Source organism: Embiotoca jacksoni, unplaced genomic scaffold (assembly GCF_022577435.1).
Source record: "Embiotoca jacksoni isolate LCO1_2020_lvr unplaced genomic scaffold, fEmbJac1.0.p SCAF_19, whole genome shotgun sequence".
Classification (NCBI taxonomy): domain Eukaryota; kingdom Metazoa; phylum Chordata; class Actinopteri; family Embiotocidae; genus Embiotoca; species Embiotoca jacksoni.
The window spans coordinates 5,795,291-5,821,889 of NW_027185329.1; the positions used below are offsets into that span (position 1 = coordinate 5,795,291).

General features: G+C 41.0%; 1 protein-coding gene across 1 annotated transcript; it reads right to left on the reverse strand.

Annotated features, from left to right (window-relative positions):
- Nucleotides 1–1,505: 1,505 nt before the first annotated feature.
- jak1 (Janus kinase 1) lies at nucleotides 1,506–26,148 on the reverse strand. Its single transcript, XM_069153166.1, is given in 27 exon segments — nucleotides 1,506–1,627; nucleotides 1,629–1,658; nucleotides 1,660–1,719; nucleotides 2,632–2,742; nucleotides 3,339–3,456; nucleotides 4,622–4,794; nucleotides 4,882–5,006; nucleotides 5,990–6,182; nucleotides 6,575–6,663; nucleotides 7,425–7,575; nucleotides 7,799–7,950; nucleotides 10,325–10,463; nucleotides 10,710–10,837; nucleotides 10,933–11,020; nucleotides 11,198–11,350; nucleotides 11,970–12,079; nucleotides 14,269–14,476; nucleotides 15,118–15,232; nucleotides 15,904–16,061; nucleotides 16,597–16,782; nucleotides 17,211–17,326; nucleotides 17,958–18,226; nucleotides 18,351–18,514; nucleotides 18,782–18,932; nucleotides 21,365–21,488; nucleotides 22,238–22,443; nucleotides 25,885–26,148. Coding segments are annotated over 26 exon segments (3,540 nt in total). The 5' UTR covers nucleotides 22,437–22,443; nucleotides 25,885–26,148; the 3' UTR covers nucleotides 1,506–1,597.
- Nucleotides 26,149–26,599: the final 451 nt, after the last annotated feature.

A 26,599-nucleotide genomic window follows, 5' to 3' on the forward strand; every position in this document is an offset into this window, starting at 1 on the left:
AAAAAAAAACAACCTCTGTTAATAACTGCTTATGACAAATACATAGATAAATACACTCATAAGATTTTCAGGAAATTGGAAGATTACAAATAAAAATGCACAGACATCATACAACGGTTTCCTATTATAAAAGAAATGATATTTTGTCAGAAATAAACAAAATCCCGCGTGATTAATCTTCCTCGCTCAAACTCCCCCCCCCACCCCCCCACCCCCACCCCCCCGTGCACCAGTCCACCGGCGGCGATCGGCTCTTTCTCCCTGCGATAACTTCCTCCAAATATAACATCTGCGGGTGTTTTCGCAGAGGACGCGTGGCACCGGCAGACTGGCGAAGTTACGCCGGGGAGGAAACGTGACGCTCCGCTGCCCTCCGGCGTCTGGGACACTCGCTCCTGAAACCACGCGTTTAAACGAGTGCTGCTGGGCGTCAAAGAGGCTTCAGGCACGACTCATTGGATACATATGAAAAGGTCCATTACATTATTTTCTCAAGAAAGACGCTTCAGAGAAGCCAAAAAAAAAAAAAAAATAAAAAAAAATATAATATATATATATATATATATATGTATATATATATATAAAAATACAGATTTTGCGTTGCCGTGCAAATGCAGCTCAGACAGCTTCTTCAATAACCGGCGTTGAAATCTTTTTATCTCAATGAATAGGCCCATGAACAGGCAGTTCCCTCGAAGACGTCCTCTTGATTGTGTTTTCTGTCCGACCAACCCGACGAAATAAAGGAAGCGGAGACGCGCCGTCTCAGAACCGTCCGTTGATGTTTTAGTTTTTAAACGCGTCGGGTGAAACGCGATCGAAGCGAGTCCCGCTTGGCTGATCGACGGCTCTGATTTAATGCCACTTCTTCTCGGCCGCTGCATTTGCACACGAAAGGACAGATAAAACCCAGACTTACATCGCAGATATCTCAATGGCTCTTTTACAGTTCAAAAAAAAAAAAAAAAAAAAAAAAAAAAGGCAAATCAGCAGCTTTCTCCTAAACGGAGAAGTCCGTGAGCGGCGGAACAAAACGCAGAAACCGCGTCCTCGGTGTCCGTGGCGATGTCCGCAGCCCCGTCCGTCCGAGCCCTTGGGACTTGGATAATAGTCGGTGATCCGTCCGCTGTCCGTCACAAAACCGTGAAGGCGAGCGTGGAAGCGGTTCCTTCGACTCGGCGGGGTCCCCGTGTCGGCTTGGCGTCGGGGTCTGCTGAGCACAGAACGAGTGGCGAGTCCACGCGAGGTTGACATACAGCTGGAAGTGAGATATCGGGTGACATTTAGCTACGGCGCCAGGATTCTGTTCAAATTCAAAACACTCTCATCAGTCGTGACCGGAGATAGATATATATATATATATATATTGTATAAAAAAAAAAATAATAACGTGGCAAATAAAAAATGTCACAAAATATGAAAGCCTAAAATTGCGGTTGGACTTGGGAAGTCTTTATGCCGTGGATGTGGAAGGATCTACATGCGAGTGCGGAGGGGCGCGGCGGACGCCGATATCCGGGGGTCCGTTTTGAAGTTTCGGCAGGTCGAAATCCGCTTCTCCCCCCCCCCCCCCCGAGCCTCGGACCAGGTCGGGGCTTTAACAGTCTCTCTCCGGCTGGAGCTGCTGGCTGCATGATGCTCAGCTCCTCGATCAGGCGCATTGAAGGTGATCCTCTTGTCGGGCGCGTGCTCCCAGCACTTGCGCATCAGCTCGTACACCTGTGGGACACGGAGCGGGTTAAAGACTGCGTGGAGAGGGGGAAGGGGGGGATCAACCACGCCAAAAAAACACATAACAACAACAACAACAAAACTCCCATGAGGTGTTTGGAGTCTTAATAGTTTCGAGTAGGGCTGCGCTGATAACTCCACGTGCCCCGACGGTGTGTTTCAAATCTCCGAGGTAGTAGGGTATGATGGGTGTGGGGGGGGGGTGTGGGTTGTGGACAACACGTGTGGCACGTGTGACTGAAAAGCGCCGATTTTTTTTAATTTTTTTTTTTTTTTATCGTGTTTTTGAAGAAAAGTAACTATCGAACTGTCAGTTTTAGCAACGACTAAGCCTGCGTGATGAGGTCAACACAGCGACAGCTGAATTGTCATTATAAGACCGCACTTCATTATAAGCCCTTCTAATTTTCACTTGCGGTTTTGCGGGTGTTTTTTTTTTTTTTTTTTTTTTTTTTCCGGCCAACTGTCGCACGGTTCGTTTCGATGATGATGATGACGATGAGAGCTTGAAGAGCCTCGCCGACTGTAAAAGGTATTTTCTGTGACAGAGCAGGTTTAGTTTTTGTGGACCCGTTGCCTTCAGCAGAGCTTCTGTTGAGGGCATTAAACGCGGAGAAATTGAATTGGACAAAATTGCAAGGCCTCGAAAATAATGCAGATATTAGTCTAATTTGTATTATTTATTGCATTATTGAAAAGCACTTGTTGAGTCCGACTTTGATCCAAAAAAACCCTAAAAAAAACCAACTATTTCTTCTGAGGCGAAACATGTGGACTTCTGTTGGTGTTGCTTTCCTTTGGTTCTGTTGTCTTTCCATTTGTTTTGTAAATAAAGTCAACTCTTCAGTGTGTGTTGATGTCAACCTGACTACGTGTCATCATCGTTATCCTGTTTCTTACCGGCTCAGGACAGCCCTCGGGACGGGGCAGCCTCCTTCCTTCTTGCAACACCTTCACCAATCGGATGATTGTCATCTGACCGTGGGCTCGACCAATCATATCAAAGAAGCGCTGCGAGGACGAGGACAAGGACAGGGTTACAAAAGAAAAACGCTACTCTATGCTGGCTTTCTTTTCATTTAGATGTAAAACGTGAAAATAAAACTTAAGTAAACACGGACCGGAGACAGATTTGTAGCATTTTATGATTTAACACGCAGTCGTTATTTTTTTTTTTTGTGGTCTGGGTGCAATTCAGTAGCTTTTACTTTGTAACTTCTGTCACATTTTAACATGTCTCCCTGTTTTCACATCCATGTAACCTGTGCAGGTCTTTAATACGAGCCTGATAACACTGTCAGTTAAAAAAGCCTGCCGGAAAGGAAAGATCTTCATGGTAAACTAAGCTCCGTGTTGGCACGGGCTGCAGTTTGGAAAGCTCCTGGTGGAGTCTGTCATCTGCTGCTCTGGCAAAACACCAACGCCATCTGCCACGTACAAATGACTGCGTGTAAAGCTGTTCAATTCTGTTGTTTATGTCTGCCAGGCTGCAAAGTTATATGTATTCCGTGCGTGGTCGTCACCCAAACATCAAGAATATACGGCGAAGATGAGAAGTATTCTTTGAACGCCTGTGTGACGGTGAAGATTGCCGGGAGAGCACTGACCTTCATCGGGTTCTTGGTGATGTCGCAGTACGTGAGGAGTTCGTACAACGTCACCCCGAAGGACCAAACATCTGAAGCCAGGTAAAACTTACAGAGAGTCAGGCACTCTGGAGCGTACCTGGAACGCAAATGAGGAAGAGCATGAGCTTTTGTCCACATTTCTGTGTTGATGTCATCATTCTAAGTTGTTCACCAGGTTCTCCTTCCTCCTCCTTCGCATCCGGTGGTTATGGAGCAACATACCGAGTCCTACTGTATCTTAACCAGAGAGCTATTTTTTATGGAAAGAACGATAACAGTAGACTGAAATTTCACTGTATTGTTAACATTATATTTATATATACATATATATATATATATATATATATATATATATATATATATATATATATATATATAGGTGTATATATAACTCCTATTCGAAATTAGCTCTGCACTATTTGATTTTTCTTCAAATATTGTAATTGGTCTATTCTATCCTGCTTTCCCATTGGTCCATTGCTTTAATGTAAGTATATATTTTACATACATTTTATATAAAACAAAACAAAAATTGATATTTCGCTGTTGGTTTATTTGCAATTAAATATAGGTTTATGAGATTTGCAAATCATTGCATTTTGTTTTTATTTACATTTTACACGGGGTCCCAACTTTTTCGGTTGCATATTAAGATTCTTTACCACAGGCAAATTTTCTCCAAACACCAAAATGCTTTTAGGAAACCAACATCATGTAAGCATCTCTCCAAACCAAACAAGGATCAATAAACCGGGGTTACAATTTAAATGTTTACTCTATACTGTAATTAAAATGGGATCATTTGTAATTACTGGAACTCATTCCCTGATCATGTATTGGCCTCCTTCCACCCCTCTCTCCATCACTGAATTCTCTGTCATTTCGGTGCTACCTGGTCCTCGAGGCTCAGGTCCTCGACAGCTGACGAGAGTCAATTTACTGCTAAGAAGAATTTAAATTCGAGACGCATGGGAGGAAAAAGACTTTTTAATGAAACCTCTTCAGGATATGCTTGAAAGGATTGTAATGTTTCTATATTTCTCCCTTCAGCTCAATTCATATACTGCCAGTCTGTCTGCAGTCGATTTCCTCCATGTGCCTCCTTTATCATTTACTCTCCCTGTTTCTCTCTGTTCTATTCTTCTTTTATAAAGTCTCTCTCTTTAAACAATAAGATCTCCAATATAATGGTCGGGTCTGAGAGATTAAAAAAAATTATACAGTGCTACTCAACCTTTCATCCTTCACTCGTTTTCACTCACCAGAAAACAGGGCTGTCGTGGTCGTCCTTGGCAGTGTAATACCCCTCATTGTCCTTGATGCTCTTGGTGAGGCCGAAATCTCCGATCTTCACTGTGCTCTCATTCTCCACCAGGACGTTTCGGGCAGCCAGGTCCCGGTGGATGTAATTCCGAGATCCCAAATAGTCCATTCCCTAAAATAAATTCAAAAAAAAAAAATTAACAGCTTCAGAGTGACTGAAATCTGAGACAACAGTTGTTTTTACAAGAAGCTGTGTTACCCTGCAAATCTGGACAGCGTAGCTGAGCAGCATGCCGAGGTTGGTTTTGCTTTTGTTTCTGGGTAGATAGTCCTTCAAACTGCCCAGCGGGAGATACTCCATGATCAGCTTAATCGCCTGAGCACCTATGAACAGATTTATGTACAAAGTGGTCAGAGATGGACAGTAACTGATCAGCAATGAATGTGTGAGTGTGTCTGAATGCTTGCCCCAGTTTGTGCCTCTCATTTGTTACCATTATATCCAAGTTGAAGGCCGAAACATCTGATAATCTGAAAAACAATTACCCGATCTTGGAAAACCTCAAACACTTGTTGGTGTTCTGCAGGTCTCTCCAGAATCCTTTCAAAATAATAAATAAAACTGCACCTATTTTTGAACTTGAACCTTTTTTTTTAAGTTGTGCCTTTATTTATTGAAAAATTATAGCCAGAAATGACAATTATCCTTGCTTAATTTGTACAGCTTAATCAAAAATATGTAAAAGTAAATGATCAGTGATATAAATTTCTTTCAAATATTTCATGTTTTCTTAGAACAGAACAGGCTAATAATGGTGTTTTACAAAAGGAGAAAGGACAAACGTTATTTCAAGCTTCCTGGATAGGAAATACAGTCATAACTTGAAAAAATGGAATAAAAATCTTTATTATCAGGCAGTGAACAGAATGGTTTGAACCCAGATGGTTTGAAGAGTCTGGAAGCAGCAAGGGTTGTTAAAGCTGGATTTTTTTTTTTTTTTTTTGAACGATCAGCTGTCATGTCTGTGACTCTGATTTAATGGTGAGAACATGTGAGGCACAAACACTCGTTTGGGTCGGTGACAAAATCTCCAAATACAAAAACGCATGCCTGAAATTTGAGCAAAGAACTTTTGTCTCTCCTTTTTTTCCAGTGAGAGTAATTACAAAAACCCAGTCAACACGTGTTTAGGTCAGAGGCTCCCCCATTGCGTACTCTGTTGCGGCTGTTAAATGTTGGCTGAATAAAAAAAAAAAAAAAAAAAGGTGTCGCAACCCCCCCCCACACACACACACACATTTCATAACATAAGTTGTTTGAGTGTTCTTGTTTGTGTGCATTTCTGTGTATGTTCTCTTTTTCTTACCTTCCTCTTGACAAATACCCTTGTATTTGACAATGTTTTCATGGTAGAGGGCCTTCAAGATGTCAATCTCACGGGAGAGGTTGTTGCCCGGCTCCTCACAGTTCTCGGGCTTCAAAGACTTCACTGCCACCATCTCACCCGTTCTGTCTCCCCGAGGATCGTAGCGACACAGCTCCACCCTACCGAAGTGCCCCTACACAAGGAACATAAACAAACTTTAAACTATTCAAAAGCACATGAACTACTTCCTGTAAGGTATCTCGCATGGTCTTTGTTCATCCAGCACTGGTCTGCTCTTCCTCATGTTTGCTCTTTGAACAATTAACTGTAACTTGGTATATCCTTTGTTTTAGGGCAGAAACATGGCAATAAAAGGTGACATTCATTCATGGCTTTGTGCTTATATGAACCATTAAATAAGTACCCAGCCATATTTATCAAAGTAATGTCTGCACAAACCCTTACAGTAACCCTGATGCACAGTTTTTTTGTGTCATTTTGATCATTTGTATAAACTTTTAAGATCTGCTAAACAGTAATTTGGATAAAAACACTAAAAACAGCACAAACACAGCTGCAACTCACCTCTCCCAGATCTCTGATCTTCTTCAGGAATCTCTTTTCGAACATGGTGGGGTCCACCTCTGGTGTCGGCTGGGGTCTAATAAATGGGTCTTGAGAGACGAGGGGAAAAAAGAAACAAATACATTAAGCACGCTGGATAAAACAAAAGATGTCTTTTCTTCAACATAAGCACACTTGCGTCAAAGGAAGTCTATTGTGGTTTACTGTGTCAAAGTTTTCACTCGAATTTTCTGTGGTTATGTAACTGTTGTTCTGGTTTCCACACAAATGGCTACTTTTAGTAGGACTATTCATTATTCAAGCAAAACTCATTCTGTATCACCGTCATCAATCATCTTAAATACTGATGATAGAAAAATAATGTTTTTTTAATTGCATTTCAAACCTTTTAAATGTATATAATACTGGGGTTAAGAGGATTTTGTAGCTGCTATAACTAGACTTGGTTTTAGTAAAACTGGCTGCAGTATCTAACTCTGGCCGGCAGGTGGAAGAACAGAGTCTTATATGTTGTCATGGGGCCCTGCTGAGGGGCAGATCTAATACTGAACCCAGTGAACTTCCTCATGAACATCTGAGTTAGAGTAAACAACTCTGTCTTTGTGAGGCCGCTGCTAGGTGACTTACAAAACGTGCAAAACATTCAGGTCATTTTTTAACTGTCAACAACGCTCGATTTTCTTTAACCTGTACATGATTTTAATCTGTTCGGCAATGTTTCAAGTTTGAGACAATGTAAATAAAACTGCTGCGTGCAAATGCATCCTGAGCTTTTACTTCATATGTGCAACTTCTTGATTCTTTGCAAATGCTGTGTAATGTACAGTGAACAAATTCCCCTCGCACATACTTTTTTTCTCCAGCATGTCGATGTCCCTGACGATAGCCCTGAAAAAAGGTCTTTTCTTGGGGTCGTAGTTCATGCAGTCGGTCATGAGTTCAGCCAGCTCTGTGCAGTCCGGGGTGGCCAGTTGACACTCGGTTTCATAAAATCTCTCCTTCTGCTCAGAACACAGACAAGAAGACACGCATATGAATTAGGAGATGTATGAAAACAGAAGTAATGTGACTGCTGGACAGAAGTGGTTAGAAGAATAGCTAAAAAAATTTTTTTAAAACCACAGAAATGGAAAGAAACTGAGGAACAGTGATTCAATTTGAAAACAAAAGAGGGCATTAGTTTGAGAGTATAGTATGGATGATCATATGCAGTTTGCACTCTACCTCTGTGAGTTTCTTGTCTTTGAGGGGAACCTCTCCGTCATAGCAGATCTCCCACAGGGTGGTACCGAATCCCCACTTGTCAGCTGCGACACTCAGGGACGACGCATTCTTCACACACTCTGGAGCGATCCACGGGATACGATGCACACACTCTGCAGACGCAAACAGAGTCAACTTAAACACGGAAGAGTAAATCAACACCGATTCACAGATTTGTGTTTGTCATGAAATAAATGAATTAAAACTGTATGAAATCTATAGCTCTAAAAAAAAGTTTTTTTTAAAAATGTAATGGTGTCCTGAAGGGAAGTGAAAACATGATTTTATTTACCACTTTACTGGATTAATAGACACTAATCTGACGTTTGACTGCAAATGTGTTCCTTTAGGATGTGATGGAGGGAAAGTTTCCTTAAATATCATCACGTGAAATACTGCCTTCACTTTTTAAACAAGTGCAAACACCATGTATTCACTGACCTTCTTTCTGAAACGTCATAATAACTGAAAAACGATATCATAACCATAGCAACCATGTCCTCCTTAGGCTTTAACATTCACATCTTTGTCTAGATCTCTGGCCTGCTCCACATTCTTCTAATACAGTATGTTTGCTTTTTATTTTCTTGATACTTGTCACTATTTTTCCAATAACAGTGTTTTCTTGTAATCTGCGATTGATATTTCTCTTTATATTTGACACCTAGTACATGTTTGTCTGCCCAAGAGGAGGGATCCTTCCTATAGTCCTCTGCTTGAGGTTTTTGCTGGGTTTTATGTGTAATTTATTTCTTATCAGACTTGTCCTGGGTCTGAAGGTCGAGGGTACTTTACTGTTTGTTATGCACATTGTAAAGCTTTTGGGATATATATTTACAAAAGTGACTTGACTAAAATATGTATTTTGTGTTTACAATTCACTCCAGATATTGCAGATCAATCAACAATACATTGTACAGTACAAGTCAGTTCTGTTAGGAAGTAAGGAATTTCATTTCATTTTAAGTATTAAAAATATGAAGAATATAATTATTATTATTATTAGGACGACACAGTGGTGCAGTGGTTAGCATTGTCACCTCCCAGCAAAAAGGTTCCGGGTTTCGAATCCGGACCTGGGCCATTCTGTGTGGAGTTTGCGTGTTCTCCCTGTCCCTGTGTGGGTTCCTCCCACTGTCCAAATAACATACATCTCAGGTTAATTGGTGATTCTACAAATTGGCCTTAGGTTGGAATGAGAGCGTGAGCTACAGCTCCCCCCAGACCCCCCCATGACCCTGTATAGATAATGGATTAATATAATTACCGACCACATTTTTGCAAAGACATGTCTCCAGAGCGTGACACACTCTCACCACGCTCCAAATACCAGTAACCTGCAGTGTAGCTCTGACAGGCTGACCGGGTGGGAAGCTCGCTTAAAATGTTGACCGGCTGCCTGCATCGTCTTTATGAAATATATCACTCTGACTGGAAGACAGGCTAATTGATTGGCTGACCTCCACGACTGGCTCCACAAAATCCATACCCTCAGATGAGGGCTGTATTTTAGTGAGGAAGCAACCAGGGGAAAAAAAACAGTAGGGGAGCTGAATAGAGCTAGAAATGTGAGCAGGAAAGGAGGTAATTGAGTGTACGGACACAAAAAAGAAAGAAAAAAAAAAAGAGAGAGAAGAATAAAAAATGAGAAGAACAGATTTGAGGGTTTGAGTACAGCGATCAGAGATTGCTGGGAAACAAGGCGGAGTGCTCCCAGTGGGTTTCTGAGCACTCTATGCACTATGGTCAATCAAATCTATGTACAAGGACATCAATGTATAACTGGAAGACTGGTTGATCAGCAAAATGATGGAGGCGGAACCAGAAATGTTAAGGAGTTCTGGGAACAAAGAGCGAGGGAGGAGCATCCCATGGGGCATGTGGCATAGGACGTTTGTACAGAAACATTTCCAGTCTGTCCTGTGGTTCGAGGATCCATCTACGCAGCCACACTGGCTTAGATCACACAACCTCTAGATCTACCAGACAAAACAGAAACATGAGGCGGCCATTTGAGGGGAACTGTGCAATCTGAGAAGTGTCCTTGTTGTGTCATCTTCTCTGAACCCAGATCTAGCTTTTATGATAGAAATATTCCCACTGTAACGCGCACCAATCATGTGACAAAAACGATTCCTATTACTTACAAACTCTGCTTGTCGGGAAATGTTCCTCTTTTATTAGTTTTGTTTTTTCTTTATTGTGTGGGAACAAAATGACGGTACTAAAGACAACATTTAAGAAACAACAGGAAAAAGTGTTCAGAGACAAGCATGAAGCATATTTTGAGATTGTTCTTGAGATCAAGTCTCAGTCTGCCAGACTGTCTGTGTTACTGTTTCCATGTACATGTATGTTTGCTCATCTTAGTTTTACTTTCATTTACAACTGACTGGAAGAGAATGTGGAACTTATTGTGAAATTTTCCATGGAAGCTATTTTGTTATCATTTAGGTTTCATTTTAGTCATCTGTACTATGTACTCACCCTCCCTGGTGAGTACTGTGATTGGTATTCCTGGGTCGCTGAGCTTGATGAAAGGGCCCCCTTCGTCGGCACCCAGCCCGTCTCTGGCCAGTAAGATGTTTTTGGCACACACAAAGCCATGAACCAGCTTTTTGTCCTCCTACAACACACACACACACACACACACACACACACACACACACACCACACACACACACACACACACACACACACACACACACACACACACACACACACACACACACACACACACAAACCATAGACGCAAAATAAAACACATCTATGAGTCCCCAATCAATAGGCTACATTTTCACACTGTGCAGATCATCCCATGGCTAAATACAAGTTTGTGTGTCCTCCATGTGTTTGTGTTTTCCTCTCTTACCAAGTAGCTGAGCGCTGAGGCCAGCTGCTTGGCCACCTGGAACTTCCATGGTGTGCCGAGTGGACTCTGCTGTCTCCTCATAAACAAGTCCAGCGGACCTAGTTGGACAAACTCCTCCACCATGATATCTTGTGATACAAAGAGAAGAAGTGTCGAAAAGTTGAGACATAGTGCCACATCCTCATACACACCCGCATCCACGCAGCTCTTATTGAGTACTTACTCTCCTGTTGGCGGACACACACTCCATAGAGCAGCACAATGTGCTTATGGGACACTTGTCGCATCATACTGGCTGTTTCAAAGAAGGCCTGTCAACAGAAACACAAAGATGACACACATAGCAGAGTGCACATACTTTTATTGTCAGATTTTGTAAGTGTGCAGCTAGTAGCGTTAGCTTTGAGTGTCGTTCGATGTTGTAGTATGAATATAGTCTTATGAAGTCGTCATGAGATGAAAGGATGTTCTGGTAATGAGTGTCTCACCAAGGAGATGTCCCTGTGTCCAGAACCCAGCACCTTCAGGACAACCTTGAAATCCTGGAAGGATGAGTAGCCCGCATCTTCCTCCTCCTCGCTCTTCACCCTCAGTGTGCCGGAGTGAATGCTGGTTTTTGTGCCCCGGCCGAGGTGCTCCTCCTGGTCAACACAGCAGGGAGCCGAGAACACAGAGGATTAAATTAAATAGACATCAGGTGCCCAAACTATGATTACTACAAGAACCGAGCTTCTGCAAACAAGTGAGGTCTTTTTGTTTTTTTACAAATTCTAGTTGCACTAGTCTGACTGTGTCTTGTTATTGAAGGAATCCAGTTTCTGTAACATGCTATCATTATGGGGTTTTTTTTTAAAATTTTTTTAAAGGATCTCAAATTATTTGTTAAGGGTTTAAGTTTAGCTGTGCCAAGTCATGCAAAAGTGAGGGGGGGGGGAACAAATAACAGAACTCATAACTGCAAAAGAGATGTGTTGCTTGGGTGTGGACCTGGACTCTGTGGTGCTTTAATGTAAGACTGCAAATCTATACTAAATGTGTTTCTAATATTTCATCACCCTCATTTACATGGATAACAAACAAAACACCGGAAGCTTAAACTGTAAAAATGCATCTACAATCTTTCAAAACTTTGTAATACATCGTATGGACTTAAATATTTAGCGAAATCGTCATTTAAAATACTCATTCCATAGCTTCATCATAACAAGCGCATTGCAGAACTGTGACATAAGAGACAGACATGGAGAAGAGAAGGTGTACCTGGTCAATTTCCTCCTTGAGAATGCGATGGAAGCTGAGCTCACTCTCCTGCTTGGGTGTCTGAGGGGTCGGTGCTCTGTCCTTAGTGACCACCAGGAGGTTAGATATCTCTGTAAAACACACACACACACACACAGAGTTTATTTATGGGTTTTTTATATATCCAACAGTATATATTGAAAATATTTTCAATAGTATGAAAAGATTCATATTTGTTTGTGTTAGGTAATTCCTGTCAGCCTGTACTGCTGCCAAAGTCATGTCATTGTTATACTGTTAAAAGTTCTATAGATCTATTTGCACTGCACTGCATTCAGACTATAGTAAAGGCTGGAATGATGTTCACAGTGAGCTTGAGTTGCACTGAAATATGTTTTGCAGCACCTAAGCATAAGACACATGTATAGTTGCTCATGCAGTGCACCATGGGCTCTGGCAAAACTGTGTTTACACGTGGTAAAACAAGCTCTCAACAATTACGTCAATGTGGCAATGACGTGAACAGATAGTCAGGTCTGGCAACCAAACCAGATTCGGTTTATTTTTTTGTATATATAGAGTAGCGTGTGGGAGGATAAAGTGAAAATGTACCTTTGTGCCTGTTAGTGAACGACATGTGAGTGTTTGTGGCTGTTTAATGTTGTGACAAAACCAGTGCGCTGTGGTTTAAGGGAAGAGACAAAAAAAAAAAAAGTGTCTGCGCTCCATCAGCATCTCATCAAAGAGCGTAAAGAGCGCTGTTCCGTAACATGCAATCTGGGTTTTCAAGCAAAATCCAAACACAACACCCACCCAGCTACCATCGCACACTACACATGGCACTGCACCTCCTCTTTAATCCTTGACCTAGTCCAGGCTGAAGTGTATCAACACACACCTGCCCACTCTCACAACCACGCATTCTTTCACCATATCCTGTTATTTTTTAGATGAGTTGAAAACCATGCAGAAACCCAAAACAATAACAAGGAAAAGCAAACTGTCTGCATCATTTTACTCAGGAAGTGGGCATACAAGTGTATTACTGTTGTAGCAATGATGTTGCACAATAGATGATAAATATTTTAACAGGGACAACAACACAGCACTCCGGCCTTTTATGTTCCTCTAAAGATGATTTAGCCCCAAGCAGGAATGCAAAACAAGTCAGCTTGATCAACACACACATGCATACATGGCTCCACCTTTTCCTTAGTGAAGTAAACAGAAGAGAGGCGCCGGAAACCCACATTTACTACTCTCTTCCTCCCTGACACCGTTTCACTGACACAGCCAGACACAAATTGTTCGTGCCACCTCTGCTTCCCTTCACCCCCCCCCCCCCCCTCCCATCAGCGACACGCAGACACTTGAAAAGCAGCTCCACATGCAACACCGCGTGGAGGGAAAGTTTTGCGTCGCTGAGCTCTGAGTTGAAGGTTCTGATTCGGTTGCACTTCTTTCACCTCTTAACCCCCAGTATCACAGTAGGGTGTGGTGTGTTGGACCTGTCGCCACACCTAGCATAGCACAACGTAGTGCAGAGTAAACTGTTGTGCTGCAAACGGCGTGGACTAGAGATGCAGAGACTGCTAGGAAGCCGAGCGAGCAGGATTTTTAGCCTGCTGTTGCAAGTGTCTGTTTTAAAAATAGAAATAAGGCGGCAAAAATGTTTTTTTTTAAGGAATATGTTCTTTTTGCAATCGCCATAATAGACAGACTTCTTGTTTATAGTGAATCAAGGGAGCATGAGCTGCAGAAACAGCATGTTACCACTGCCGTGACAGTTTATATTTGAACAGATTTAACATTTATTTATGGGGCAACTTGCTGTAAATCAGAATTACTTTAAAGGGGAATTTGTGTGGGACTCATCCTCATGAGCACAAAAGTTCCGCTCACATAAGTAACATGTCCTCAATCACTCACGGAAAAATGTAATTTCAACTCAATAACAAAAACAAAACATCAAAGAAACTGTTTTCTCCTTGGATCCAAAAAGATTTTTCACTTCACATTGTTGTTGTTGCACGGCAGAATCCTAAAATATGCGCAAAGAAAACTGGAACAATTTTATGTAAAACACAGCTGAACTTTCTACAACTTTGTTTTCATAATATTTGGTGTAATCTTTGTAGATGAATAACAAGAACAGACAGAGTAGGAATGCAAAGCATGTGTTTGACAGAAATACAAAATTTTTGTTCTTGTCTGTACTTAATCTTTTAAGAACAGTTCATTTGCAGTACTGTGTGCTTCTCTGTCTTCTGGTATTAGCTTTGATATTCGATTCTACTCTCTGCGGTCGCAGTAAGTTTACCTCTGGGCTGTGGGGGGCAGCAGTGGAGCAGCTGGAACTGGAGGTTGTCGGTGCGAAGATGCTGGCCCTCCAGGTGCTCCAGGAGCTCTTTGAGAGTGGGCCGCAATGTCTCGGTGCCATACAGACGGAAGCCCTCAGGGGTCGTCTCAATCTGGAAGTTCTTATACTGGCGCACCGGACGAGAGTCCCTCAGGTCAGTCTGGGTGAACTAGCCAAAATTATTTTATTATTCATTTTGGTCTTTAATGTTAGTATGAAGTTTCAACAAAACAAAACAAAAAAAATCCATGCAAAATATTGACTACAATAAATAATAACCAAATACAGATATCATGATCAAGCGTGTGTGTGTGTGTGTGTGTGTGTGTGTGTGTGTGTGTGTGTGATGCCATCACTGGGAAGCCACTATCACTATGTGTGTTTTTCCTTATTATAGCAGAGAGGCCAGTAGAAACTTAACAGATAGACCAACAAAGATGGGTGCGGTTTTGATTCCAGTTGTAGCTTACAAAACGCAACCAGCACTCAATATCTTTACTGTATCATTTCCCCCACTTACTATATTAGTATGTCAGTCAATTCATGTATAATTTTTCTAATAAATGCAGTTTACACTTTATAAATCAATAGGAAGTGTTGGCAGCTTTTTGCCAATCCCAGTAAGCCATGGTTATATATCTATTTGTTTGTGCTCTTAAATACAACTAAAGTTTACTAACTTTGCTCCTGTGCAGCAGTGACAGATATTATTCCCACCATCAGTCAAATAAAGAGTAATTGCAAGACTATTTGTTGACCGAAATAGTAAACGCTAACCCTAATTATATTGTGGTGGATAGACTACAATACCTCACTGCAGACCACAGTGATGATGATGTACTGGTAGTCGGTACAGCTCCAGCGCAGGATGTAGACGCCCTCCTCGTTGCCCTCCTGACGCAGCTTGTGGAAAGCGTACTCCGTACTGCACAGAGGAAATGATTATAAATGGGGTCCGTTTTATTAAAAGCAGGCTGAAGGTATCAACTTCATCAAGTTTTGCAAAAGACTCATTAGCACTGTGTTGTGAGGACATTTTTCATATGTGGTAGATAGATGGATAGATGGATAGATGGATAGATAGATAGATAGATAGATAGATAGATAGACAGATAGACAGATAGATAGATAGATAGATAGATAGATAGATAGATAGATAGATAGATAGATAGATAGATAGATAGATACTTTATTAATCCCGCAATTAAAACTATAGAACAATAAAAGGATGCAATGACTGAACAACAGAGGCTGATAGATGTTTGTCTGGTGACTGCACTGATATAGTAGAGGCAGAGATTAAACACCATTTAAATTACTAATAAGGAGGTGGATAAATGCTGTGGCCTAACCGTGAGGATAACAACAACCTTCATTACAACATTTAGGCTGACTTTAAAAAGCAGTATGTTATCTCTGCACAGGGGCAACAAGGACGCAGTCAGGGTATAGGCAAACACATACAAAAGGTCAGTGACCGATGGTTTATGACGAATGTGTTTAATAAGGCTGCATGTGTCCAGTAACAAAGTACTGTGTGGGGAAATAGAAGAACGCTCATCCCCACATTCCACTAATAAATCTGCCTCTACATACCAGATGGGTCCGTGGCAACCATTGTTGATGTTGTGCACCACTGAAGCCGGGGCCACCTCCTTGCACAGGTAGTGGTGGGCGTCCACCGTCAGCCTGAAGTAGCCGTCCACAAGGGCAACAAAGGACAGCGCCTCAGACCGAGAAACCATTTGCATCTCCTAAAAAGAGCAACAACAGCAAAAGACAGAAAAAGACTATGAGGGAGGTAAGAGGTGATCATAGTAGCATCTATTACAAACACTCAACAACACCACAGAGGCCAATCTCAAAGAGCGATGATGTATGCCAAACTGAAAATCCATTTTTACGATGAAACATGATCTCACTATGATTCATGGATACCAGCAAGGAGCTAGAAGTAAGCTTCGCTTCAGCAGGTCTTAAAAGCAACAAATGTTGCCACTAGTCACATTCGGTAGGAAAACAAGTGGCAAACAAGTGAAGGCAGCACTCAGGGGGAATTCAGAGGGAAAGTGTGATCATATATTGACTGTACTACGCTGGTTTTTACTGATTATCATGTAGGTATGAGACCACTGCAAAGCCACAACAATGTTTTACAATAAATCCTTTTCAAACTATCACGTTAAATTCCAAAATCTTTTATCTTAATTGTGAATGAATAAACTAACTAGTGATATTTACACAGAGGCTGACAGAGAAGTGTCTTTGATTTATTTGTACATCTCTCACCATCTTCTTGTTGTCCTGTCTGTAGACGGTGACCGTCGCCTCTCTGATGACAGTGTGTGTGATCTCATGGAAGTCACTGAACAGCATCCAGCCTTCATTCGTTGCCTCTTTCGTTCTGTCGTTTTTCTGTTTTCCATCCTGCTTGTTCTTCTTAGACTTGGCCTTTTCTTTGGAGGTCGTGGATGTCTGTTTTAAAGATAAACATAGCAAATATCCACACACAAGTCATGTAAGAAAATAAACCATGAGTAATTTCAAAAAACTGGGCCATTTTATGAAGACTCAGACCATCATCATGCAAATATTTGAATTGGAAATGCTTACAACTATTACTGAATATTCATATTCACTTAGTTTACCATATCAAGCCTTGTATATTCTGATAATATGCCTACAGAGATGTAGAACTTATATACTGATTTAGTAAGCTTAACATACTTAATATCCAATATAATATTTTTAAAATATTAACTATCTTACAGAAGTTCTCCATTGTCACTGTCACATTTAAAAACGTTACTCAAGGCTTTCCATACAGCAGGTAAGAGAGCTGTCTGTCAGTTATCTGTTGCTGCCAGTTTGCTTTCATGAAACTAGAGATCTTGATCACTCACTGCAGCGGGTTTCTTCCTCCAGGAAATGCCAGTCGTACCGGTAACCAGAACCTGCATGTCATGGCTTGTCTCCATGTTCAGACTCTGGCTCTGCTCTTGGTTCTGGTTGTAGTACCCTGAAAACATCAAGTAAACATTTTTCAGTAGCAGTTACACAGAGACGGGATATTTTACACATAGCCTGCTGGAAAACTACCTAAAAGCCGGGTGCCTACTTAGAGATAAATAGGTTATTGTGACATGTAAACATCTTGTTCTTTTCACTTTTGGTTTTCACCAGCTGCAAAAACACCCAATGTTTCACTTTTATATGGATGTCAACAAAGTGCAAACCTTTTTTCTTTATTAAACTGTAGTTGGGACACCACAAGTACTCTACATGCAAACACACCAAACTAACCACTGTCACGTAAACTAGAATTCACCAATACAGGTGATTTAAAGATTGCAGTGGGCGTATAGAAACAAACTGTTATTTCAATTATTCTTCCATTTTTTTTGTAATCATTATGCAAGTTTTTGAATGATCTCTCTCACTTGGCTTTGCTCCATTGTTATTACAATCCACTCCAAAAAACAGGGAATATCTCAGTAAACAGTTTCTGTTTTTTTAGTCATTCATAATCTTGTCGTTCCAGTTAAGCTGCACCTCAAACGATTACCAACCCTCATGTGCTGTATGCCACAAATCTAGCACAGCGCCTGAGATCTTTAAATGTCTGCCACGTCGTCTTCCTGAATTCTCACCATAGTAACTTCCATTGCAGACTTCCCCCTCCTGCGTTACACTGAGCGTGATTGGCTCAAGTAGTTCGTTGCCCAGGCTGCTGGTCAAGCCCTCCAGCGTGGCCAGGTATTTGATCTTCAGGTCGTACGGCGTGATGTTGCTGTCTTTGACTGAGCGGCAGTGGAATTCGTTGAGGAATTTCTTGAACACGTTGTTGATGCGGATGCGTGTCAGAAAGTTGCGCTGCTTAATGTTGCGGTTCAGCACTTCTGGGATAAAACGTTTGTAGCTGGTGGGGTTAAGACAGAAACAGGGATTATTTTTTTTTCTATTAAGAATTCTTAAGATCACAATCAAAAGTTGTTTGGAAAGTCAATACTTCAAGCACATGGTGTGTTGTGTGTGTTCATTACCTGATTTCACGAGAAGCAGTGGCCAGAGGCATTCCCACGTTCATGGCATAATGAGTGATAGCAAGCACAGCCATGCCCAAACACTCGTTTTCTATCTCGTGTTGCTCGGCCTCTGACTGGGACATCCTCAGGGGAACCATGCCTGTCTGAAAGTCATGCTGGCCCTGTGCAACAAATAAATATACTTATGTAAATGTCATCTTTAGTAGGAAATCAGACACACCAAATCATATGATGAGCTAAAAAAATAACTCCATTTGAATAGCTATTGCATTTTGTACAACGTAATTTTTTTAGGTGATCTACCCAAATATATTCTTAAAATGGGAAACAATGAGAGTGAGGCCTATGAAAATATAGATAGTCAATAGTAAAAGATTCTGATAGAGGATTTCTTCTGAGTTATTCATCTAAACCTTGCAAGCACGCACCTGGGCAAACAGGTAGTCCAGGGAAGCAGCGTCCAGCAGGGGTGTTCCTTCTGGTGTTTTCTGTGGGCTGTGTCCTCTGAGTTTACTGATGCAGTGTCTCCAAACTGGAGACTCTCCTTCAGTGGTGCCATGCCAGTTTTTGAAATAGAACCTGACAGGGAAGAAACAGAAGACAAGTTTAGAAAATGAATACAGGGTGTGCATGTAAGAAAGTTTTAATGGCCTTGGTTTATTTATTTATGGCCACTGAACTCCCAATTGTTTCCCTCACAGCCATTTAGAATTTCAGAGTTGGGCAACAGGTGCATTGTTTTTCTCCTTTTGGATTTTGACCTGATTTCTTGTGTTTTCTTTAATGAAGCAATTTTTGTATGTATGAAGTATTCCATGCTTTTCACAAGAGATACTGTCGCTGTGCATGGTATCTGTCTGTACAGCCAAACAAACATCTGTCTAAATCTTGCCTAGGCCAGCAATAGACAAAGGGTGGTGCATAGGGAAATCCAAATCAGGGGAACATTTGAAAATGAAGCAAACAAGCATGCAAATTTTAAACAAAAAAGCAGCAGAATGAGATGGGACTCCTCCTCTCAAAATAGATCTTAACTGGGATATCTGACTTCAGTGAGTCCTGTTAAATTGAGTTTCACATAAAGTGCCCGTCTTAGAAAGAAAGCTATAGGAGGCAGGGAAAACATTAACTGCACATGGAGAGGCCACAGCCAATCAGTTCGAGGAATAGTATTGTTGGTCGCTGCGTTTGTTAGGCCACCGGCCCACACTGATATATTTCAGCAAAAACAACATGGATTGCCATGAAAATCATGGGCTATAGATGATGCATTGTTTGGTTAATTTTGATTGTTATTTTCTCCATTAGCCTAACTTTTATATTGTACTTAGTGAATGGTAACATGCTAACACACTACAATATGATTTTAAAAATGGTCAATGTTATACCTGCAACATCAGCATGTTACATTGTCATTGTAGGTATGTTGACAATGGCAGTCAGCCAAAAGCTGACGTGTCTAAGTATAAGCTCACAGACACATACATAGTGTAGTTTTGTTAGTGCCACACCTGATATAAATCTATCCTGGTGATACTGTAATCCCTGTGTGCCATTGCATTAATCATTTGTGTATCTGTGTATGTCACGACTTAACCACAATACCCCACTTATTTGACTGTCTTTAGTTCACAAAGCAGGCGGCAGCAAGGGGCTAACACACACAACACACGGCAGTTACGCTTTTATGCAATACTCAAATTTCTCTCCCCTTGCTATTGTAAAAGCCGAGCAAGGAGAAAGAGGAAGTGTAATTGACTAGACAGCAGTGTTTTTCCCCTCTTTGCATAAAATGCTGTCAAACGCATACAATGGACTCTCTGTAGAGGAACTTTAATTTTATCAAAAAAAATCCAGTCAAGTACAAATATGACATTGCTGGCCTGCCATGTAAAAACATCCCCTCAAGATTGATCGCACTTCTTACACAACCATTTTTCCACAAAGTTTGGGTATAATTTGCAATTTTGTCAAATTCTACCATTGGCATCACTTGAAAAGGTTGTAACACATCAGAACAGCTTTCATTTCATTTTCTGCACGCATCGTGAGATTATACCAGTTCATGACCAAAGGTTTAAACAGCTCTGCTAACCTTGATCTTTTGATTAACCTTGATCTTTTGATTAACCTTGGTTTTTTTTGATTAACCTTGGTCTTTTGCTAAATCCCATAGATTGAGAGATCTTTAATTTATTTATTTTCTTATTAAGCCACATATTCTGATCCAACAAGCCTCTCATCCCAGTTAGAGGTTCCAACCACCCTCACATGGGAGGTCTACTGCATCAACTCTGAAAAAGAAGTGCAGCCATCTCGAGATCAAACCTCCATTACAAACAGGGCGTTTTGACAAAGTATTTCACCCACATGGACATGTAAGACCCAATGCAGTTCACTCTCAGAGGAACTCACCCTGGTACACCAAAAGCACAGAAGCAAAAAGTTCTTACTTTTCCTGTTGAAGAAAAGGTCTAACACAGGCAAGTCTAAGATATCAGAATGCACCAAAGGGCTTGTGAGTATGTTCACAGTCTTGATGGATTCTAGATAAGAAAACAGATCTGCTCCTATCCAGGAGTTTACATCCATATGTGCTTTAAGCAAAAGCGAGCCAAATTAAATTGACTTCAGGGGAGGTCTTAAGGCTGATGGTTTGTTTGATATTGCTCCTCCAACCCCTGCTCTTACCAAACCAATTAGGAAATAGTCCACATCGTAGCACCCATTTTTCATAGCTAGGAATAGACATACAAGGCTTCTGGCTTTGCCTACTATCCAACTGGTAATGCACAGATCCCGACAACTAATCCTGTGGGTTTGATGGGTTCATAAGTTATATTGGTCTATGCTTCAAGCCCAGAAAACCCTGGCTCAGTGGAGGATCACCAGCCTGTATGTGATTTGTTTCACTGTATTGATACATTACTTTATGGACCTAAATGATAGATAAAAAGAATGATGATATTCAGCTCCAGTGTAGTCAGCTGCTGCTGTGATATTATTCTTACCTCATGCGATAGTGCAACTTGATACTGGTTTCATCTGTGATCTTGAACTCGTAGTTGGGGGAATACCATGTGCCAGTTGACTCATTGTACAGGGCAAATAGGTTATGGCACAAGGGAGAGATCGCTGCAAACGGGAGGAGAAAAAAGGGAGACAGACAAAATGTTCCGACCAATCGAATCTTTGCTTTGGGACAGTGGCTTTTTACAGAACAATCAACAGAAGGATCCACACACACACCATCTGATAAATCTCACTTGGTGACACTGTACATTTTTACACTTAGATGAAATATAGGATCCTGGTTTTAGATGGCACTTGTAGATTTCTGGGTATAATGTAAGCGTTCCCATGCCTGAAACAAAAAGAGCCTGAAACAATTTTCATCTTTGTTTTGGAGCCTCTAGTCTTGACCCATAGTCAAGTTTTACAGTAACCCATTCAGGGCTTTCGAACTGTGGTTTGAAAAATTGCTTTGCATCAGCGTTTTTTTTTAAACATTCTTGCATGGAACAGTCCAGGTCAAATCTTTAAAGAAATACTTGTGTTCAGTAGTCATCACAGCAGAAATTAGAGGCATACTGTACCACTACATTGTGTTGCAGTTTGTTATCAGGTATATGTGCTTATGGTTTAAGCCATGTCTAAAACTGTATCTTTGCATTTTCGAGTTCCTGTAGTGGCGTGTGTTTTTCAGCATCTCTCTTTGCAATCATCCCCCTTACTATGTTTGCTGAAAAGGATTCACTTTAGCCATCACTACTTGGCCAAATCCAAGATCTTATCATTATAGCAATAGACTGAGATAAAATCAATAAACAGAGCAGGCAAATCTTGATTTTGCCAACTAGACAAGAGGTCGGTCAGTCACTCACAGCATTTCTTGGCAGCCTCCACACAGAGGTCCTCAGCAGTGTAGCAGCCTCTGAAGTACTCCAGTTGGGGCACCTCTGGTGTGTAAAAGTGGATCTCCAGGCCCAAAAAGGAAGCAGGAGAGGAGAGCGGGACCCTCTTGTTTTTCCTCATCTTCATACAGAGTTGCCTGCTCAACTCCATCACCCACAGAGTTGGCATTCAGATGCTGGAAATGTGAAGTGAAAATGAGAAATGGGAATGTTCCATGAAACTTTTTGGTTCTACGTGCAACAACGTTTTAGATTTCACATTTTTCACTCCAGTTTTTAACTGAATTCAGGACATATAAGACAAACATGAATGCATACATGTAAAAGGGCACAGTTGGAGAGCATTTGTTAAAACGGGGGAACAAAATCATGAATCAAAATGTTGATCATATGTAACCGGCCAAAGAAAACGGAAAGTTTTTAGGGGGATTTCTAAAAATTAGCACAAAACCCATTATCTTTGAAACGTGAAGTCAATGTCACACATCCTCAGACCTCGTGGTCCAACCCTTAAGGGTTTGACCCAAATTAATGAATCTTTCAGCAAACGGAGGTAGGTAAAAATAAAAAAGAGTACTTTGAAGAGAGAGCAGACAAAAAAAAAGGAAGAAGAGAAAGCGTTGGCAAAACCAAAGAAGGTTTACAAGTTCCATTAATCTTTATGCTCTATTTTTTTTTTTTTTTTAAACAGACTAATTCCCCTGTTTGAAACAGCAAAATAAACTCTTCAGAGGAAGGAACTTTGCATCCAAATTGTATTTCTGACATTAGAGCTGCAGGTTCACAAAATGTTGCCTCCCACTTGCAAAGTTGAACATGTTGTCAAGCTGAGGGATGAGGTTAAGAGAGGATGTAGGCCTGCTCTTTGCAGAAACAGAGAACACCAGCTGACAAACGAGGAAATACACATTGGCTACGAGACTATTCAGTCTTCTGGATTTTTCTGTTTCAATCCACAAGAGTGGATGACGGCATCCTTTCCGAGACAGCCGATGAGACTCGGGGAGAACTGGGTCTGATGGCAACACGAGGAGAAAGAAAAAAAAAAGATTTTTGCAAACCTTTCTACTGTCTACCTTTCAACTTTTCACAGTTGTGCAGGCTGTGAAAGATTCTTCAGCATGGTGACCAGATACAAAGCCCAGTATCGTGCTAGCCTTAGCACTGATATGTGGCCAGAAAGGAAATAATGGCTGCCAAAACCAATGTGTGTCATGTGGAAAGTTTTAGTGTCAGCTTGCTTGGAAAAGCCAAGGCTGCCACTTATGACGCCACGTCACAGAATGCCAGTGTAACCAACATGTGAACTCTGCGTTAGTGTAAGTTAAACTGACAGACTGAAACCCATGTGTCGGGTTGGAAGTGGGGTGCAGCGTGTTATAATGCTGACAGGCCTATATGCAGTAGCTACAGTACAGACTGGTTAGCTGTTGTTGATCCGTTTCGTCGCTCTGCTTTGTTGCTTGTCATTACTCGTGATAACTTCCTAATAAGGTTACAAATCACTTCCATTAAAATGCAGGACCACAAGAAGAAATGCTTTTGGACAGAGATTACTCTTTTCAGATGAGCTCATCCTGTTTCACGCTTATCTTAAACCGATCATTAAAAATCAGCTGCCAAGCTCCGAGAGCCAGCATTGACCTTTGCACACTTACTCCTGTAAATCAGGTGACCTGGGTGTGCTAGCAATCGAACATATCCATGTGTAGGCAAAGTTGTCAGCCAGCAAAGGAGGCTGTCTGCTAACAGTTAACTCTTCACCATTCTCCTTATTACAGCTGCATTTCTGGAAAAGAGACTTTCAATGAGTCATCTATCTGCATTTTACAGTGAGCGATTTCATCACTCACCGTGTCAATACACGTCACTCTTCCTCATTCCACTTATATTTACGTTAGTAGCCCTGGGTGTCTCTTGTAGATGAGATTTTAGGTTGTTTTTTTTTTTACTTCAAAATATCTTAGTATGAATTTGGTGTGGTATATTTAACAAATGACCTCAAGTTATCTAACGCCACTTCTACCAGAGCCACAGTTCTGCTTTTGTGAAAAAAAATTTGGTTCGGGTGAAAAGGATGTTTACTTCTACCACACTCACAAGCATCTTGTCTAGGCGCTTTTTCTGTTTTGGAAAAGGTAAAAAAAAAAATTTAAAAAAATGACTGTAGCCAATATTTCCACCAAACAAAAACAAGACCTTGGAGAAGCTTCTGATGTAACTACTGACTCGCAGTCAAAGCCGACAGATGTGGAGGTGATTCAGGTGCTGGTAAAATAAAAACGAAATTATGTACAAAAGACATAACAAATGCTGCCTTTACTTTCTCCCACAAAAGAAGGAAGGAACCAGCAAGTCTGAGAGACACCTCTCAGGACATGGACATGGACCCCCATTATAACAGATGTCTGTTAAAAAAAAAAAAAAGACCTCAACCCACAAACAAGGGAAGGCTTTACTCATTCTATCATGACTTTTTAGTCAATATAGGTTTCATATTTAGAAAACTTCCCCCACAACCTAGAAAATTTAGTTTTAGGTTTGTGACATCATCCATGTGATTATGGTAAATATTATTCCCACGCCCCAAGGTATAAGAATGACAGGTAGAGCTGCAACAGATGGTTGTTTGCATTATAAATGGATCTACGGCGTCTGTCTGAATTTATTGCCTGATCTTTAAAAACCCACAAACTGTGGGAAAGGCCCACCACCAGCTCCCAGAGTCCAACGCTGACATCTTCCTCGGTTTAGTCAGACCAACAATCCAAAACCCAACAACAGGAAAGGACAGAAAATATCCACAATCGTAAAGAGATCATTAATGTTTGCTATTTTTTGTTTGAAAAATTACTAAAAAAATGATTATTCGCTCATCAAAATCATTGCCAGTATGTGTTTAGTGGGGATGAGCAACATATTAATATTATATTGGTATTGCGATAGGTTATAAAAGGCTGCCTTCCTTACAGCAAAGTGACGCAATTTCCTTGACTTAATACACCGTTTAATAATGTGCATTTTCCCTACCGTGTCGTTATATTTACATTACCGGTGATTACTATAAATCCAAAAATCTCTTTGAATAAATATTTTTTTTGTGAAAGCAGTCGTCATTACTGCAATAATATCGAGATATTTAATCCAAAAAAAAATATCATGATATCTGATTTTGTCCAGCTCGACAGATGAAAAAGAAAGCGAAATAATAAAAAAAAAAAATGTAAGCTATAATTCAATCCTTAGCAGCAGCCCTGAAACACAGACCATCCTTGAAAATCTTGCAATATGTATTGACTTTATGTTGACGTGATGTTAAACTTTGTTGTTGTTGTTTTAGTGTAGGATTGCTGTGCACTAACTGTGCTTCAACAGCTCGTCCGTGTTGGACGGACATCGGTTTATAACGTTAGCTCGCGTTAGCCCCGTTCGTTTCCCTCAGTCGGGGGTCAAAAGCAAACGAAGCGTCTCCGATCCGCTTTGGCAGCGGGGGGGGGAAGGGGGATGAGAAAGATGTTAGACGAGCGGGTGTACCCCCGCGGACCGGAGGACGGGCGCTGTTTTCGACGGAAACGTTTAATAACAAACAAACAAAAAAAACGGGGTATTTTACTCACCTAGCGAGCTTGGCCAGACAGCTGGCAAGTTACTTCCGTTACGTTTAGCGCATTAAACGCCTCGACCAAACTTGGGAGCGCCTCGACGGAAGGCTCTTCAAAACTTTACAGGCAAAAAAAAAAATATATATATATATCCAGTATCCAGAAGGAAATCAATATTTGGTTAATTTCACGTACTTTCCTAGTATTTAAAAAAAAAAAGAAGCTTGAGGTGACGAACAGAACCCCTCTGTTCTCTTGCTAACCCTTCCTGACAAGTAACGTCCCCTTCCCGAAAACAACGCACTGGGCCGCCGTAAAACACGGTAGCTGATTGGCTGTTGGACCCGTCACTCAAGATGACGCGTTTAACCCTTTAATGGAATGAGAGGTGAAATCTCATAATACTATTATTCAGCCTTTTTTTTGGGGGGGGGGGGGGTGCTGTACTTTTTTGTCAAAGTTTTATATGACATTAATAACTCTGATGTAAATAGATTAGATACTCTACTAAAAATAAAAACTGTATTTATCTATTTTAATTGGCATTTTTAACAGATGAATTGGCTGTCAAGAAAATGTATGACCAAGTTCTAAAACAAAAGAGTGAACTTGAATGTCTTCATGTGCTAGCTACTCAAAATACTACCTAGCCACACTGCACAAACTCTAAAGCGGTGTGTAAAACAAGAGCCTTGTGGTATAAAGTTGTCCTGCAATGTATTTTTATTCC